Source organism: Sarcophilus harrisii, chromosome 2 (genome assembly GCF_902635505.1).
Source record: "Sarcophilus harrisii chromosome 2, mSarHar1.11, whole genome shotgun sequence".
Lineage (NCBI taxonomy): Eukaryota > Metazoa > Chordata > Mammalia > Dasyuromorphia > Dasyuridae > Sarcophilus > Sarcophilus harrisii.
Window position 1 is genome coordinate 386925346 of NC_045427.1, and position 20093 is coordinate 386945438.

Genomic DNA, 20093 nt, shown 5'->3' on the forward strand with positions numbered 1-20093 from the left:
CTAGCATGTTTTGATAGCTTTCTCCCTGGTTGTGTTTTTTCTTGGCACACAATAACTATCACTGTCTAGGCTTCTTCATAGAAAGATAGTGGGAATGGGAGTAAAGATGGAAAGTGGGAGGGTAAGTGACATAGTAGTAGTAATGAATCTTTAAAATTATCTTAGACACCAGGAGCCAGGGGAACTTATATCAAGCCAACAGCAACATATTCATTAACTGAATTTTTTTTTCCAAGTTCAGTGTCCTCTCTGACGGAACATCCATTTATTGATCTATATTGATCTGACCTCTTCTGTTTCTTAAAGGACTAAGGTTGTGAACCAATGGGGCCAATATAGAGAGCAAGTATGCCACTAAAAGAATGGTATTACATCCTTTTTATTCAAGTAAGTTTTTTAAGTGCCACCATCCAGGAGGCAAGCTATATTCTCACATCCATATACAGCCTGAAGGCCCCCCCCGCCCCACTCCTACCCCTTGTAATCCTTCACCAGGCCACAAAGATTGGAGGAAAATTGAGCCATGGAAGATGACAAAGAAAACAGAATCACAGAACACTGGAAGTTAGGAGAAAAGACACAATACATTTCCTCCCCTGGTAAAACTGTGTACAATAGTGTTCTATTAACAATCTCTCTTCACCCTAATCCCTTTCTGCTCAACTGAATTTCTTATTGCATCTCTTCTAACATGCCCTTTATTTTGGATGTGATTGGAAATGGAAGAAATACCTCTGAGTTCCTAGATTCTGTTTGAAAGGTCTACAGTGAATTCTTCCAATCTGTTTTAAAGATTCTAAATTTGATCTTTCATGAAAATGAACAGGGCTAAGATTAAGGTAAGACACCATGTCTTATAAAGACTGGAAGTGAAGACCATATCCCTCTATCTATCCAGGTCTGCCTCATTTGAGAGCCAAGCATTTCATCAGCCTAAGCCAGATGGCTAGACTTGTTGCCAACAACTGCAAAAGGACCATCTGCATGGGAAAATACATTTCCCTCGCCTCCTTTCATACATGTCCTTTCCAGACCCTGCCATCCCAGACAGCAGCACAGGTGTTGAGGAAAAACCCAGCTGCAGAAGAGTTGCCTGGACTCTGTCACTAGCATCGTCTCAAAGGCTAACTCTGAGAACTTTCCCTGAAGGGTATGAGTGTGTGGTTGTGTTTATTCTTGGATGCATGTGCCCCGGCAGCTGTCCAGCCTTTTGGAAAGTTGCCTGCCAAGAACAGGGGAGGCATTCTGCTGATTGCTTTTCAGAAGGCAGTTGGGACCATTGCAAATCTACAAAGGTGTTAAGGCAAAGAAATATCTAAGAATCCATTGAACTTTCTGATCTTTCTGAGAGGTAAGGGTCAGATAACATAAAAGCTAAGCCCAGGGCAAAGGATATTTAGAGAGGAATCCAAAAAGGGATGCACCAAACTTAGCCTTTCTTCTTCCCTGATTCAACAACCAGTCATCATCAGCTGAAGCCAAAGTAGAGCACTTGCTTGTTCTGAAGCCAAAAAACATCCTGGCTTTTTTCCTCTACATTTTGTCTCTCAGAATCAATAAAACTGGTTGTGTTTTGAGGGAAAAGAATGATGGAGCAGGAATCTAAAGATCTGAGCTCCAACTCTAATACTTGCTATATCTTTGTCCTTGGGCAGGGTTCTTGACCTATTTTAATCTTCAGTCTCATCATCTGTAAAATGAAGTAACAGATAGTTGCATGCTAACCAGTGCTATCTTCACTTTTTCTTTGTTATAAGGGAAAGAGCTAGGATAAAGGTGAAGTTTGTTACAGCATACCTCAGGAATTGATATAGTTAAAACCCAGCTTTTTAAACTGTGGTTTGTCATATGGGTATATAAGGGTATCATAACTGAATGTGGGGGCAGAAGGGGGCAAGTTGTGAAATTATAACTTATTATCAGTAAATATTTGAGTTGTATACCTGTTTTATATACCTATATTCTTGAGGTCACATAAAAATTTCTCCAGTGAAAAGGGATCACAAATGGAAAAGAAAACCCTGATTTAAGCAATAAAAGGCAACAACAAAACCTTATGAGTTTAACAAAAAAAAAAAAACTAAAGACAGAAAGAAATAGTGCTTAATACCACCTACCTAAGAGTTCTGGCTCTAATATTCTATATTTCTAGGTTCTTTCCAACTCTGATATTCTGTGACTTTGTAGACCCTTTGCCTATTTGTTGCTTGTCTGTATTTTGCCTTTACAGGATCTGAGGTCATACCCTTTTATTCGTTCTCTGCCATTTTATTGATGTTGCTAGTGCATATTATTACATCTTTTCCCTCTTTGAGAGGTAAGGATTGCTCATTGCCTTTTATAAACACCATGTGTGGCACCTGTCCACACAAAAAAATTTGTTCACTAACAAAATAACAAAGACATGAGAACCATCTTTTTTAAATAAGTTTTCTGCTTTTAGACCACATCTCATAGCAGAAATTTTGAGGAGGGAGAAAAGATTGGAGGACTGAGCTGACAGAATATATCTGAGAACTTCTTGTGGCAGGATGGTAGGGCCACTGCACCCTCAGGAGAGGAATCACTGAATAGGTAGTATCACCTCAGAAATCAGAAAAACAACACATGTTCATATATGGAAAGAAAATGACATCTGTATATAGAGTTTTTATTCCTCCCTGATAGCTTCCATTTCCAGTCTGGTACATTTGATAACACACAAGATTGTTGTTGATTCCAGCAACCCATACTCTTCTTTCTGTGTAGAGCAAGGTAACTTTGTGTGTGGAATTATAGCCTGAGAATAGATGGTCCTCCTGACCTGAACTCTCAGCGGACACAGAAATGTTGTCCATCCTTTTGGATCAGTCCAGGACATGTCCTGGTGTCACTCTGAATTTAGGCAAAGTATTTCATCACTCCGAGCCTGTTTTTCCCATCCACAAAAAAGGGAAAATAATTTGTAGAATTACTTTGTAAACTGTTATACAAATGGATGGTGATGTTATTATTGGATGTCAGCCAAGTAAATATAAGTAATAGAGAAGTTCAAGCATGTAAAATTTTATTGATAAACAAGGAAATTAAACAAAGTGATCTCTAAGGTTCCTTCCAGTTCTAGCAGTCTGTCATCTCTTCTTTAGGTGTCCATCCCTGTTTCTGGCTTTTCTAGTACCATTGAATGAGTTATTTTTACCATTTTGTACCTTCTTTCCATAAAGTAGAAGTAGCAATTATTGTAGTGATTAATATTATATTTAATGTCAATCATTGTGCTTGGGAGAAATATTATACAAGATTATCCAGCACATTTACTCAGAAAGGTAGGTTGGACAGGTAGCAAAGAGACAATGAGAATTTTACCTTAGTATCCACAAAATTTAATGAGTCAGAAGGCCTCTTGCCATGAAGAGTTGGTCACGTATGGAGTGTTTCTGAAAAGACAAGAATAAGAGTTTTATTCAGTAATATTTGGATTGGTTTCTGATCTGCATCGCTGGAGGAAGTGCTCATACTCATGACAGATTTACCGAAATATTTTACTGTATTGTTAACATATAGCAATTATCTTTGTGGTCAGAAAGTCTTTGGGAAAAGTTTGGAAGGAAGGTTCTGAATAATTGAATACTGGGGGAGGTGGGAAGAAGGATTCCTTTAGCTGTTTTCTGAAGGTCATAAGACCTGAGGGAGGCAGCCCCCTCTCAGGGCCTTTTTTCACACATCTGTAAAAAACTTAGGTGATCCCTAGGTTGCCTTCAATTCTTAAGTGCTTTTCTATGCTGAAAGATAATTTAGTGATAACCATATTATTATTGCTTTTTCGTGGACTACCATATTTTCATGAGAATGTCTATCAGCTCTTAACAAGAAGTCAGTCCTTTACCTTAGACAAATTCAACTGAAAAGTACCCTTAAAGGAAATTGAAACTGGATTTTTTTTTCAAGAATTAATGTGACTTTAAAATCCACCCTTTCTCACCAGTCTGACTAGCAAGAATCAGCTCTTTCACTAATTTCCTAAGTGACCATAAGCACCTCAGTTCCTTTTTTCTCACCCTAGTTTATTCTTCTGATAGATTGGGGGGGGGGGGGATTGAACCAAGGTCCTGACAGTCTTATGTTCTAAGACTTCTGGGACTGGCATTCAATAATTAAGAGAATACAAAAATTTCCCCTGCCCCCAAGCAGAAAAGGTATTGGCATAAGAATTAGCTTAATTTATGAGGAACCATTACTTTGTTCCAACCTTCATTACTTCTTGGGTCTAAATGGAACTAAGTTACCAACTGATTCATTCAGACATTGAGATGAGGAACCAAACTCAGCTACATTAGGATGATCCTGGGAGTGACTTGTAGCCCAAAAGTGAAAGAATGTCAAGGAATTTGACTATGAGCTCTGCTATAGCTGTTTCCAGGAAAAGAATTTTTTAAAATGACTTTTGAGTTATTTCTGCTTTGACTGTTTAACTTTGGACAATATACAAAGTAGGTTAAAATTCTGGGTGTTGAGCACTTATGAATCGCCTTCTATGTTGAGGAAGTTGTTGAGTAAGGTCATTGTACAGGAAGCTGCAGTCATTCAACTTAGCTGTCATTCAAAACCCTTTCAGCAGTTCCATACCTCAGGATCCCAATATTATTAATACACAGAATTACATTAAAACTACCAGGTCCATATTACCCAGGTCATCAAGAATGCTTATAACTAGAGCAATCCACTTAAAGGAAAAGAGTTTTCTGTTCTTTGTTGCTAAATCACTTTGTTACTAAATAGCTCTGTGTGTAACCTGGGGGAAATTTTCTTCCCTGATTTAAGAGTAGAGTGGATCTCAATCTGAGGGCTTAAACTTTTTTGTCAAGTCTGCAAATTAACACACAAACCTGTAAATAAATAATCTTTCTGTAGACTGGTTTGTCTCACATATGTATTAAAAATAGTAGTGCTTTTCTTCCCAATATGTATAGAGATGATGATTAATGAAGTACAGATCCATTGTGTTACTGAATTTATAGTAGCTTTCTGACATTTGTTTTCTCATGGATATTAATAGCACAACTACTATCATGTATTTATCTTGAAATTTTCATACTCAAAAAGGTTGGGAACATTATTTAAAGTCCCCTTTAAGTTCCGATATTCCTTGTCCTAATTCTCCTAATTGACCTTGCACAATTTATTACAATAATAGAAGATAATGATAGCTGTTGTTTCCATCATGCTTCATAGCGTCCAAAAGATTATATATGCATTATCTCCTTGATTTTCACAAAAATCTTGTGAGGCAACAGGAGAGTTATTGTTTTTCCCATTTTATAGATGCGGAAAGTAGAGATTCAAAAAGTAAAGTGACTTTTCTAAGGTTACATCGCTATTGAGTGACTCAAGCAGAATTTTCCCTTTCCCCAAAAGAAAACAAAACCAAAAATGGAATGGAATTTCTATTATTAACCAGCAAATTGCTTGAAGTGAATCACCTTTCACAGTCTTTTGCACATAGTTTTTTTTTTTTTTTTTGCACATAGCTTAATATGTGTTTGTTGAACTGAATGGAATAGAACTACAATTCTTTCTAACCCTTTAGAAGGTTTAATGCTTTGGACTTGTTTGGCTAATGTAAATTTAACAAATTGGAAACTGTTAATTTTATTGGCCTCTAAGAGAATTTCCAAACTCTGGTCTGACAAAAGTGATTGGCTCTTCCTACTCTTTATTTACTCCTCAATCATGAAGTCACAGGGCACAATAATAAATTACAATAACGACATCCATTGGAGAAAGTCATTGGCTATACAAATCACTTGAGTAAAGGAAAAGTTATTGTTATAGGACTTTAGCTCCAGATAGGATCTCCTACTTTGAAAATATAACTTGTTGGCTTGACTTTGACAATAATCTAACAATAAGAGGTTGTGTTGAGGGTAGTGTTTTTCTGACTTTCCTTCATTCTCTACTTTTCCCTTTTCCCACCCATTCTCTAAATTGGATCAATCTGTAATTGCATTTTTCTAAGGTCCAGCGTACACTGAATCAGGAATAAATGATGCCCCTTATTCTCTCTGTGAGGGAGGGACAGGTCCCTTCACTTCCTTGGAAATTGGATTATAAGGTCTCTTATCCAGCTGTAAACCTAGAATTCTGTAGCCTTACACTATGTTTTCTGTCATCTCAATAATTTTGCCCTAGAGATCCCTGCTCCCCACTTTCTCTCTAGTTTTCCAGTTTCACCTTCACTTTCTGGAGTTCCTGGATCCCTTTGTTGTTGGTCCTTCATTCTAGACAAGAAACAGTGACATCAGGAGGGTGATATCTTGACTTGCAAGTAAATTGGATTAAATGAGGCAAGGCTGTGCAAAGTCACCAGTTTCACACTCTCCTCCAGAGTCATCTGAGTCCAGTGTATGACATAATACAGGATGACTGATGATGGAAACTTAGCTCAATTACCACTTTCTGCAGGAGGGGCCGGTCTCAAAGGAAAGGTGTAACTCCTAACACCCTCCTCTCTAAGATTCTTTTTATTTGATTTGCTTGTGCTTGTATATATTTACATTTATATATTTTGTCTTCCCAATAGAATAAAAGCTTCATGATGGCAGAAACTGTTTCAATTTTATATTTGTTTTAGCACAATAACTGGTACAGAGGATACTTAATAAATGCTTGTTGATTTGATTTGTTGAATCAAAGTCAAGCTCACTAGCATATAATTTGCAACCTATACTTATTGAAAATCATAATATTAGCTTTCTTTAGTCCTTTCTCATTTCTCCCATTCATCAAGATCCTTCAGAGATCATTGAAAATTGCTCAGCAGTCATATCCATTCTTTCTTTCAGCACCTTGGGATAAAGTTCATTTAAGCCTGTTAACTAGAAATCATTGAGAGCAATTGGATTCTTCTTATTTTGGATTTAAATTCCCTATTAACCTTTTTTGTTCTTTCCTTTCCAATTCAGGAACTATTCTTTTTAACAAAGAAAATGGGAGCAAAATAATTAAGTGAAGATAACCTCTTACTCTCATCCATTTTCATCATTCTGAACAGACCTTTTCCTTTTTTGATCATCCCCTTTTTCTAGTATGTCAGTATTTCAGTGGATCTGCATGGTGATTATTACAGATGCTCCTCCAGTAGTGCAGAAAGGCAATCCATCCATCTATCAGTCAGTCAGTAAACAATTATTAAGCCATCCATACTTCTCTTGCCTCTGTCCTCCCAAAAATTGGCCAGAGGGACTCCAAACAAGGCACTGGAAGCCTTCTTCTAAACCTTTTCAATATACTTTGGTGGGGCACTTGAGTGTTCTATCTCTTCCCATTACATAACCAACCTACCTCCTTTGCCAGTCATTTTCCAGATGAAATCCTTTATGTCATTTCCTGCTGCAACCTATTTATGCCTATCATATGATTCTCCATTGCTTTTTGGTTCACCCTCAAATTTGATTCTTCAGAGATTGTACTGTCCCATGATTGGTAGCCATAAGATATCATTAGAATAATGGTGTTTTTTAAAAATGGGTTTGTGTTTCAGGGACATGCTTAGAATTATTGAAAACAGCAGAATTTCCCAAATATAAGCCAACCCATCCTTTTCCTTCTTCTAAATTTTGAACCCAGCTCCTTCTTTATTTGTAGTATCTACCCTAAATATAAACTAATGGTTTAACCCAATGAGCTATCCATTACTATAGTCTACCATAGTGTAGACAATAGACATCCTTCATCAACTCATTTCTGCCTATTCATGTTGTTAGACGAAAGTCTTTTAAGTGGTTCAGAATCTGAGGGAGTTCTACAGTATTCTGGAGTTTGAGGCAATAAACAAAATATGAGCCAGAAAAATAGGAGCAAGGGTGTAACTGGGGCAAGGATGAGAGTGATTTCAACCAAATAGAGAATCCTTCTTTCACTTCATTTTCATCACTTTGTATTAGATAGTCTTCATATATTATGATAGTCTTCATGTATTAGATAGTCTTCACCTTTAGCAAGTATATTTCCTTGTTTTATGCCTCACCTTGATTTTCTTAGGATCTTTGAACAAAATTATCTTTATTATTATATTATTACATCAAAGAATTTATTAAAGATATATGCCTGACAGACACTTTTTTGAAGGAAATACTTGAAAACATTTGGTTCTACTGAATCAAATACCTTTTTAAATAATAAACCAAACAAGATCCTATATATCTCTATATCTTATAGTCACTTGCATAACTGAACTTTTGATCCGCTTTGGAAAAATTTTTGAAAGCATATCTATATCTTTTTCATACTTACATGTGTGATATAATAATAAATATGATGTTTATTCAAATCCAGCCTTAGACACTTATTAGCTGTGGGTTCCTGGACAAGTCACTTAATCTCAATTGCTTCCAAGTTAAAAAAAAAATTGTGCATAATAGACATGCATCATTATTTATTGATATTCTTTTTATTACCTTTTTTCAGTATACTATGCTTGATTTTCAGTTACTTAAGAGAGTGTACAGAGAAAGCAAATCTGTCAGAGAGATTCATGGTTTGGCTTTGTTCAGAATTAGGCCTGCAGAGTTGGGACAAGAATCTAGAGGTCTTTTCCAAGTAGTGGATTGCTAAGACTCTGTGATTGTTGATGTCTGGATTTTAAGATAAAAATCTAAGCAGGTACTGTTTCTTTAAAGAAAAAAAAAAACTTCTAGACTTCTAAGCCAATGAAGCTCTAGGAAGGATTAAAAAAATAAACTGGTAATTAGGAATCTCATCCAGAGATTCATATTTTCTATCTCTACTTTCTCTTTCCTTCTCTCCCCTCCCTCTTCTCTCCCTCATAGGTGTGGATGTGTGGAGGCCGAATGGAGGACATTCCCTGCTCCAGAGTAGGTCACATCTACAGGAAATATATCCCCTACAAGATCCCTACAGGAGTCAGCTTGGCCCGGGTAAGATGTTGACTTTGCCAGGAGGAATCCAGGGTAGGAGGGTAAATCTCTGAATTTTATTTTTTATTCTAAACTTCCAAAAAATAAAATAAAATAAGCACTTCCATATCCATAATAAAAAAAAAAACTATAAAGGCTATACTAGAACTATATGTGTCTATTTTGTAGAACCTATTTTCTTAGGAATTCTCTCAGGTCTGAGCTTAGTCCAAGCTTTACCACAATTCACCTCAAGAGTTTCTTCAGATCTTAAATCTCTCTACATATGCTCATACCAGTTGGACCAGGGTTGATGACAGAACTCAAGTCCAAAGGGAATTTGATAGGCCAGATTACAGAGCAAAATCTATTAAAATGCCATTTCATAGAAGCAATGTAAAGCCCTGCAGTTGACTTCAAAAAAGCTGTTTTACAAGTACAATTTAAAAAGGCATGACTGAGCAACAGTTTGTATGGGGGAAAAAAAATTGGGGTATTTCTGTGGACTGCAAATTCAGTAGGAGTCAGCAATGTCACATGGCAGCCAGAAAGACCTATTCAGTCTGAGGTGCTATTCATAGAAGCAGAGGATACAGATTATGGGCAAGAGGTGCTAAAGGAACCCTCTATGCTAAGAAGCGCTTAGTTTGCGGAAGAGAAGACTTAATAAGGGCATGGTGGCCATCTTCAAATATTTAAAGGTCTATCATGTAGAAGAAGGATTTCTGCTTGATCCAGAGATAAACCAAGGTGTGTCCTTCTCCCAGGTTCCTAGAGAAAACAAATGGACCTCTAACTGAGATGTTTCAAAAAATATTCTATTCATTTCACAGTTTGGTCTAGATGACTTCTTGGGTCCCTTCAAGTCCTTTGGTTCCACAATACTGCAAAGTTACTATCCTTTTCTGGGCCACAATTTTCTCCTCTGAATTCAGAAATTAGTCCAAACCCTTCATTTTACAAAATGGGCCACCTGAGGCTATAGTGAGTTCCTTGTTTCTACAGTTTTCAAACATAATTTAGTTGTATAATAATAATAATAAAAGGTTTGCAAAACACTTTACAAATATTCTCACTTTATCCTCAAAACGAAGGGAGATAAGTACTATTATTATCCCCATTTTACAGATAAGGAAACTGAGGCAAATAGGCAATTTCAACTTTAACTGAAGTTAAGTGATTTGTCCAATTAGTGTCTGAGGCCAGATTTGAATTCAGATGTGACTAACTCCAAGTCCAGCACTCTACCCACTGCGTTACCCAGCAGCCTTTACTTGTCAGGGATGTTGTAATGACGATTCTTATCCAGATAGGTTAACTAGATGATCTTTGAAATATTTACAGTGTATATGCAGTGTGTGTGTGTGTGTGTGTGTGTATGTATGTGTGTAAAATACTTTAATGAGAGGCCCCATGGTATAGCGGGAACAGAAAAACTATGTCAAAAGACATAGCTATCATCCCAGTCCAGTTGCCAAGGATTAGGTCAGCTGGGCCACCACAGGCAAGTAAGTCATTGCTGTTTCCTCGCATGTAAAATGGAGCTAATACCTGTACTACCTGTCTCAAGATTGCCAAGGGAATAGAAATGCAAGTTATTCACTGTTCTCCCAGATGCCTGCTTGCTCCGAGTGACCTCCCCCATTTGCCATTCCTGAAGAACAAGCACCATCTCCTAGTTGGCTGAGCTCCATGCCAAAGGGAATTTTCATTGTTGCCTGGTCAGGGCCTCCCCTCGTCAAGGTTCAATCCTAAGGTAAAATCCTAGGATCCCCAGAGTGAGGGCCTTCCACCAATCCTCCAGTTTACCACTTTGGCCAAGTTCAGGTTCTCCTCAGTACCTTTCTATCCAATAGAAACACTTCTGCGCCCTCTAGTGACATAGGATTATAGTGACCACACCAGCCACTGAAGAAAAAAGTTGTTTCATTCACCAGCCAAGGCCAAGTGAGATTTGAGGATAGAACACCCAATTCCAAAGAACTTGAAGAGACTACTTTGTCTCTCCCTATGTTACCAGGCAGCACTTCTTCTGAGAGCATTCTAATTTAATTTACCTCATCCCGCATTTATTTAGCACTACTTATAGACAGACTATTGTGTGAGGTTCTTGGCGTACAAGAGAACTGCAATACAGACCCTCTCCACAAGGAACCTGTCATCTAAGTTCCAGAGAGATGAATTTCTGCTCACAGTAAGGGAGAACTTGCCAATGAGTAGTCAAATGAGCTTCCTCAGGAGAGTTATGGGAACTTCATTTTTGAAGGTCTTTAGGTACATCCTGGATCACCACTTCTCAGGGATGTGGTTTAAGGGATTCCTGGTCAGCTACAGGTTGGACTAGCGGCGTCCCAATATTTTTTCCATCAGGAAGTCTCAGATTCCAAAACTGAGACTAAGGCTGGAGCATATGGCTCTCAGAAGAAATCTGGGAAGTGAAAGATCACTTTTTCCCAAAGGAAGCCAGAAACTTTCATGGAAGAAGTGGATTTGGGGAAAAAAGCAAGAAACATCAACCAAGGGTAACAATTTAGGGGCTATCCATTCCAACTAGATAAGGGCTCATTTTTTTTTTTTATTTAAGGGCTCATTTTTAAAGGAAAGCTTACCACGACTTATCAGTTTTTTGTTTAACAATACTTACTGCCATTCTCTTGTAGAAGCATAGGATATTAGCCCTGGAAATAACCTCAAAACATAGACTTGCCAAATCTCAGGCCTCAGATGTTGGAAGATAGAGTCCAACTTTTCCTCAAACAGAAAATCCCTATATAATATATCTGACAAAGGCTGGTCACCCAGCCTTTGACTAAAGAACCCCCATAGATGGGTTTTCCACTGCCTCTTCAGGGAGCCTGTTACAGTCTGGGACAGCTAAGTTTTAGCAAGTTTTTCTTTACATTGAAATCTCTGTTCCCTTGACTTCTATCCACTCTGACCCTAGTTCTCTGTAGGACACATAGTAGAAGAGATCTAATATCTCTTCCAAATGATATCCAAAGCTCTTATCATTTTTTCTCTTCTCTTTGCTAACCATCCTCCAATGTCCTGAAGCAAAATTTAGGCAAGTTTCCCCTTGGTTTACCTACCCTAGACTAGAATATTCCTTTCAAGTTTAAACCTGATTAGTAATTTATAATATGCCCCACAAACTCTTTTCAGCTTCCTTCAATCTTAGGAGGCTATGACTGTTCCCAGTTCTGAAATCCTTTTTTGTTAACTCTCCTTTCACGCTCTTCCTAATTCCCTTCCATTACTCCTTCTCCCATCTCTGCTCTTTTTCCACCTTTCTATCTCTGTCTCTCTCTCTGACTCTATCTTTCTTTCTCATTCTCTCTGTTTCTCCTCTCCCCTTCTGCCTCTCTTCTTTCTCCCTCTCATCCTCTTCTCTCTTATCTATCTGTCTCATAATCTTCTTCATGTGCTCAGTGCCCTCATTTGTGCTGCTTTTTAGGTGCCATTTCAAAGTGTTCTGGCTCATATTTTTCCATCACACTAACTAAAACTATTGGAGAGTTTTTCACAGACATCATAGCCCTAAGATAAAAGGATAATGGTCCAAAAGTGAAATTTCAGGAATTAACTAGAATGTGGGAAAGAATAAGGCCTTTTTAGCACCCCTGAAGTAACAGCACTGAAATAATTAGTTCTTAATAATAGTTGATCTTTCCTACAGTATTATCCCATTTAACAGATGAGCAGATGAGACTTAGAAAGGTGAAAGGATTTCTACAAAATCAAATAGCTGTGTTTTTTCTGTACTATTTCTCAGAATAAGATTGGCTCTTAAAATCTCCCCACGAATTCTACAAAATAAGAATATCTGTGTAGACCAGCTCCATCTTTGCTCCCCCAAAAGCCTAACATCCTCTTCTTTCTACATTTTTTCTTCCAGAATCTGAAACGAGTGGCAGAGGTGTGGATGGATGAATATGCAGAATACATTTACCAACGCCTTCCAGAATACCGCCATCTCTCCACAGGGGATGTCACTGCCCAAAAGGATCTCCGAAACCACTTAAACTGCAAAAGCTTCAAGTGGTTCATGACTGAAATTGCCTGGGATCTGCCTAGGTATTATCCTCCAGTGGAGCCTGCAGCAGCTGCCTGGGGAGAGGTGAGTTTTGAGCAGTGAAGGAGGAAGAGAGTGTTTAGTTCAGGGGTCCTCAAACTACAGCGCACAGGCCAGATGCAGCAGCTGAGGACGTTTATCCCCCTCAACCAGAGCTATGAAGTTTCTTTATTTAAAGGCCCACAAAACAAAGTTTTTGTTTTTACTATAGTCCGGCCTCCAACAGTCTGAGGGACAGTGAACTGGCCCCTTATTTAAAAAATTTGAGGACCCCAGTTTAGTTTTTTTCATTTCATTAAAGCAGAGAACTCAGAGCTGAAAGGAAAGATGCTTTCCTCCCACCTCTATCCCTACTACTTAGGTACTTATTTTACATGTTAAGCCACTGACCGCCAAAGAAATGGTGACCAAGATCTAACAAACAGTTAATAAGGCAGTTGTCAAAGGAAGAGCTAATCTGCCTAATTTAATTTGGTTATATACCCTAGCAATTTTATTCTGAGTTACAGATTCACATTCTCAAGGTAAAGCAGTGATCTAATGGGTATCAAAAGTCTCAAGTCATAATCCTAGCCATGTGACTAGAGCAATTCACCTTACTTTTTGAAGCCTCACTTTTTCCAGTCTATAAAATGACACTATTACTACTTGCTCTTTCCTTTCCTCCTAAGGATTCTCTGAAAATAAAATAAGATGATTAGATGATGTGTGTGTAAATATTGTAGAAATAAAAAGATAGCTTTAAACTTCTTGAAGACAGAGATTTTTTTTCTTAAATTTTCCTGCATATTTGGCACAGGGAATTTAGAAGCATTAAATAAGTAAATAAAATAATAGGATATTAGATCTAGAAAAGTCCTTAGCACATAGTATAATTATCTCTTCCACATAATGGGGGTTAAGGGCACAGCATTCCCTCAATCTGGAAAATCCTTGTAGACTTCTTTGGCCCTCCCTTCATACCACAGAAGTCTAGTTTTTTTTTCTTTTTTTATGGCATGTTCGTACCACTTTGTTGTAAAATTTGAGTATATTTGTGGTATTAAACCATAAAATATGTTGATATCATATAATACTATACACACTATTTATGCATTTCTGAGTTTCTAAACTTTTTCTATGTCCCCTGCTGACTTTTGTCTGTCATCCAGAACTTCCACAAAATTCCTATTTAATTTCTTATGCTGACCCACAATATATTGAAACTTCAATGGGGAAAGTTGTATTGTGGAAGAGATAACTAGACAGAGAATTTCAGGGTTAGAAGAAATCACATAATAGTAAAAAAAAAATTATATATATATATATATTAGATCTGGAAAGGAACTTAGAGTTTATTTCCTTCTGGGTGATTAACTCACTGCTATTCCCTTTATTTTGAAAAGGACACTGAGGCCCCAGAGGCTATAATTTGTCCAAGGTCTGTCTTCAGTTTAGGAGAAGAGTTAGGACTCAAACTCAGATATCCTTCTCTTTTTACTATAATAAGATGCCTCAATACAGGGATTCTTAACTTTTTTTATGTCATGAACCTCTTTGGCAATCTGGTTAAATTTATGGAACCCTTCTCAGAATAATGAGGACTTGTTAAAGTTTATAATTGAAGGAAATGCTAAGTTTCCATTAGAAGTTAAGGAAAATGAAGGTGTGATTTATTTTCCCATCTAAATTTCCTTGAAATCTATCCATAGACCCCAGATTAAGAGCCCCTGCATTAAAGAATGGAAGGACAGAGATGATTCCTTAAATATTTTCTTTGACCCTGGTTTAATTGAATTTTCCTTTAATGAGAAGTGAAGAACAGTCCCATAAAGTTAACTTAAACTTTAAGGTCAAGCTTGAAATTAAACCATATTGATAGCCCCCTTTCCTCCACCTGTCCTTGGGGTTCATGTCATTTTGCTCCATTTTTTTCTGGAAAGTTTTAACTGGTCCTTTGGCCCTTAAGCAACATGTATACAGAACTCTCTTTGCCATTTCAGATCCGCAATGTAGGAACCCAGCTGTGTATAGGCACAAAACATGGTGCCCCAGGTTCCCCTCTGAGATTAGAAAGCTGCGTCAAAGGCCGAGCGGAGGCAGCATGGAGTAATGTGCAGGTAACCCTCCCTTATGGGGACCTCAGACATCTAGGCACTCCCTATTAGACTGTAGAATTCCTCTTCTTCAGTCCTGTAATGCCAGAGGCCAGAGTTCCAAGTAATTATGCCAGTGCCTTCTAAATCACATCTGAAGGAGAAGAGGAAGAACGGTGAGAATGAATGGGAGGGCCCAGAGAGAGAAGTAATAGAAGAACCAAATGTATTACAGATACTAAATATGTACACAAAAGAGCCTAAGGCAAGTCTCTGAAGCAGTTTCAGTATTCAATAATCAATTCCCCAGACAGAAAACAGGGACTTGATTAACACCTTCTATGGTGCTAGAAAAGAGACTCAAATCCACAGACCTGCATATGCATTGATCTATAAGAAGAATTAAATATCCTCAAAAGGACAGCTTTAATACATTTGCAGAGATGAAAATAATAAATTAAACTAATTAAAGTCTAAAAATAGAGTATTTAAGTATCCCCAACAGGGGCTGTCAATAAAGGAATAAACCCAAGTCTTCTCACAGATAGAATAGTATTTGAATCTTGGAATCTTAGATCTTGAAAGAAACTTTAGAAAATAACATGTAGAATATTCAAACTAAAAGAACCCTTAGAACAAAGCATGAAAGAGCTGAAAGAGACCTTATGCAGTTTCTAGTTCAACCCCCTAAGAGAGGAAAATGAATCTCAGAAAAGGGAAGTGACTGATCAACAAGATGGAAAAATCATAAGTGCAGTCCTGGAAGACAAAAAAAAGACACCAAGGGATTGAACTAGCGATCACAATAATTATATTAATACCATGAGTCAGATGTATATATTTGGTTAGGCCAAACCAACCCACACATCAACTATATTAGGCAATATGCAGCAAGCATTCTAATCCTGTTGGCCCCCATAGGAGTGCTTCTTTAAGTGCTGTTTTTATTTATATTATTGGAGTCATTGGTTCTCCTTGATATATTTCCAACCTGTTCATAAGTCTTCCCATGTTTCTCTGAACTCTTTATAGTTATCATTTATTACAGAGCAATAATATTCCATTACATCATATGCCACAATTTGTTAGACCAGTTGATGAATGTACACTTTTTCCCCCTAACTTCTTGTCACAGTTATTTCTTAAGAAGCCTCTAGCTTCCTGCCAACATCTTTAGGATGTTGTCCTTGGTATTCCATACCATCAGCAAATTACCTGTCCAGTCTTTGAAATAAAAATGTATTGCTTTCTTAAAGAGGTAATTGTATATAACAGAAGTTCACAGTTTCATATACAGTCTTATTTTTCTTTGCATATAGAATGGTTCATGTTTGCTGCTATTTAAGCTCATAATAAAAGAGAAAATTTAAGTTTTAGAATTATCCATACTTGAAAAAAACATTTGTTACTGCCACCTATAATCAAGCCCAGCCCTAACTCCCATGACAGACTTGGGATCACAGTAGCACAATAGGGTATTGGGGTGTTCTTTTTCCTGTCCTTATCATAATGAAAGTAGTTATGACTGTGTATCTGCAGGTGTTTACCTTCAGTTGGAGAGAAGATATCCGTCCTGGAGATCCCCAACACACCAAGAAGTTTTGTTTCGACACTATCTCCCATAGCAGTCCTGTGACACTCTATGATTGTCATGGCATGAAAGGAAACCAGCTATGGAAATATGTAAATGTAAGAGTGGAAGCTATGTAATTCCCAGTCATCCTTCCCTTAACTACCATTTTAAGTTATGTTGAATTCTCATGCTTTGCATAGAGCTAGTATAAGGCATCTATAAAAATCATATCATCTTTAATAATAATAGATCAGGTTAATACAGGTATTATAAATACAGTATGATACAAGACACATTTATTGAGTGTCTATTGTGTGTAGACTACTGTGCGAGGCTCTGGAGACACCCCTACCCTGATGAAGTTTGCATCTAGTATTTGGATAAGACACAAGTGCAGATAATCAGAATAAATAACCTCATGTGCCATATGTTAAAACAAAGTCCTATGTGAGATCTAAGTACAGAGGTTATTATCAGTGCTAGGAGGACAGCTGGTCAGGGCAGGCTTCCTGAAAGAGTTGGCAAAGTGTTGCCCATATGATCTTGTTTGAGCCTTCTAACATTCCCATGAAGTAAGTGGTCTCCATTTTACAAATAAGGAAATGAAAATTTGAGGGAGTCAGAAAAACAGAAAGACCTGCCCAAGATTATACAGCTGGTAAGTGCCCTGGCAGATCCTCAAGCCAAGTTCCCTGATTCCATCTAGTGCACTGAATGCTAACCAAGAAGTCACCACAAGACATTCCCCCAAGGAGGAATATTGGGTGTAGTTCAAGATATAGTGGTGAGAGCAGTAAATTTGGAATGAGTAGATGAGTTCAAATCATATCATTTCCCTTCTTGAGCTTCCAAATGAGAATAATAATCTTTGTGCTCTAGTTCTTTATAAATTGTAAAATACTTAACAGTATTAGTAGCATTATTTATGCTGGCCTTGACAATGTTTAATCATAGTAACATTATAAATAGAGACCTTAAGAAGATATTATTTAACTATACAATATAATGTCTGAATACATTTAAAGGAGATTGGGGGAGTGGTAAGGGACCTCCAAGAAACTAGGCTTTCCTGTTGAAGCATTAACTGGGAAATATATGTGCTTTTGAACAGCAAAGGTTTTGTTCATCTAATGTTCTTGAAACACTAGATGAAATTGAACTATTGGATCCCTTAGACACTTTGCGTATCAGACATCTTCTCAGTAGCTCTCTAAGAATCACTAAGGGAAGATTGCTCCAATGTTGGATGGGCACAAGGTCATCTCATTAGGTTGAAACAGGTAAAGTGACAGTCTAGGGCCACACAAGTTGGTGGCAGAGTCAGGACCAGAACCTCAGGTCTTCTGACTCCTATTTCAGTGTTTTTTTCTACTACACTGAAATGACTTAGGAAACAGATAGAAAAGTATGTCTGCCTTACCTGAGTTTGAAGATAGTAGTTCTTTCTCTTTGCAGTGATACTGGATTGTTCATTATGTCCCACCTTTCCCTCCTATCCTTTGTAAAGCAAATTCTGTTTTATAATATCTCTGTTTTCCAGGGCAAGACTCTATATCATCCTGTCAGTGGTAGCTGTATGGACTGTACTGAGAGTGATCACAGGGTCTTCATGAATACTTGCAACCCATCGTCTCCCACACAGCAATGGATATTTCAGTACACAAACTCAACTGTCCTGGAAAAATTCAACAAGAACTCTGACCTATAATCATAGCAAATAACTATGTGTGCCTGTGTGTGTGTGTGTGTACATATATATATATGTGTGTGTGTGTGTGTATATATGCATATGTATATCATGCACACACTCCCCTAAACACACATGCACACATATTACAACTATTTTTTTTAATTGGTGAAGGAAAGAGATTTTTTTAAAGGAATAATTTTTTAAAAACACAATTAATGTCCCAGGAAATATTTTCAGAGGTGGAAGAGAAGACATGATCTAAAGGACAATATTAATTTTTACAATGCTGTAGCACTCACTCCCTCAATACCTCTCTCTATTGGGAAGATTGAGAATATTCAGGACTTTTATCAGAACTGATGTTCCCTCTAAATCAGGCCTGAAGCCACCCATCCCAGGAACAGAAGGCCTGACCAGCTCTGGTGCTTCTCCCCCAAAGAATGCAGCTGATTTGGTAGGGAGGTTGGAAAGATGCCCCTGTGGGGTATCAAAGTTTTCCTGGGTGATTTCCTCAGCATATCTGAGTTTTTATCTTCTTCACCTAACCCTCTGCCAAAGGAAGGTTTCATAGAAGTTATTTGATCAATATTGGGCAAAAATGCAGATAAAAGGGTGGGAAAGTTCTCAAAATCTTGGATTGGGAAAGATTTAAAGGGTCCACAACAGTAAAGATTGTCAACTACATTGGACTATATGTTCTACATTATTTTTTGAACATTTATGAGATGGATATGGATTCAGGAGCCCCAAAAGACCAGTAGTTTCATTACTGTGGGTCTGACCTTTAACTTACATATGTTGGTCATAATATAGGCTGCACCTTGGCTCTAATCTGCTTATCTAAAATGGGAGCTCAATCTCTTTATTGATATCTATTTGCCCTGCCCTTGACCTTCTGAGGCAGCCTGGAGCAAGGTTGTAATTTGCAGTTGGTCCCTACCAGCCTTTATTTTTTTTCTCTTTTACATGAATGCAGTTTTGGAAATTTGCTCAAGGTACCTGTTTGTCATTTTCCCTAGAATTCTCTACATTACAATCCTGATTTGCTGACCACCACCAGCCAAACATCCAACTTTTACAGTAAATTTATTTTTGTATAGTAATTCTGTGTAATTATTTTTCACTGTATTTATATTTCTTACTATAGTAGTGACAACCCAGATTTCTATAGTGCTTTGGGGCTAACAGAGTGTTTTCGTAACACATTTAATGTGAGAATGTTAATACCAAGTATTATCCTATTTTACAGATGAGGAATCTAAGGGAAGAATCACTTGCCCATGGTTACATAGGTATTAAAGGACAAAGCCAGGCTAAACTCCAGTTGTCTGCTCGAAGTCCAGTGTTTCCATTTCATCACAATTTAACTACTGTTGCCCAGTCCCTTGCCCAAGATGGGATATTGCCCAGAGGGCAAGCCCTATAACCTTGCCCAGGTAAATCTCCCTTATCCTTGGCTCACCAGGACACCACAGGCCTTAATGAGAGTTATAAGAAAGCACTAGAATCTTACCTAAAGATGCCACTAATTTAACCATTGCCCAAGCTTTGAAGAGCTTACCATTCCGACAGCCAACCCCCTAAATTCTTAACTCATGTTAGAATGAATCATTGGCAAGTTATTAGTGTCTAGAAGTCAACAAGGAAACTGACCCAAATGACAATCAAAATATTAGGAGCCACTTCTCATAGAGCCGATGGAGCAGCCCATCCTCCAGAGAGAGGATCAGGTTATCTCCAGGAGGTGTAATGGGGGAAAAAACCTGGCCTTGGAAGCCAGAAAGAGTCT

At 37.7% G+C, this 20093-nt stretch overlaps 1 protein-coding gene across 1 annotated transcript in view; it reads left to right on the top strand.

The window, feature by feature from the left end:
- Positions 1 to 19407, top strand: part of GALNT10 (polypeptide N-acetylgalactosaminyltransferase 10) — a 152705-nt gene extending 133298 nt beyond the window's left edge. The window contains exons 8-12 of the mRNA XM_031953573.1: positions 8808 to 8915; positions 12790 to 13011; positions 14949 to 15065; positions 16581 to 16730; positions 18155 to 19407. Of these exons, the coding sequence (XP_031809433.1) occupies positions 8808 to 8915; positions 12790 to 13011; positions 14949 to 15065; positions 16581 to 16730; positions 18155 to 18322 (765 nt within the window). The 3' untranslated portion in view covers positions 18323 to 19407. The remainder of the gene's footprint in view (positions 1 to 8807; positions 8916 to 12789; positions 13012 to 14948; positions 15066 to 16580; positions 16731 to 18154) is intronic.
- The last annotated feature ends 686 nt before the right edge of the window (positions 19408 to 20093 follow it).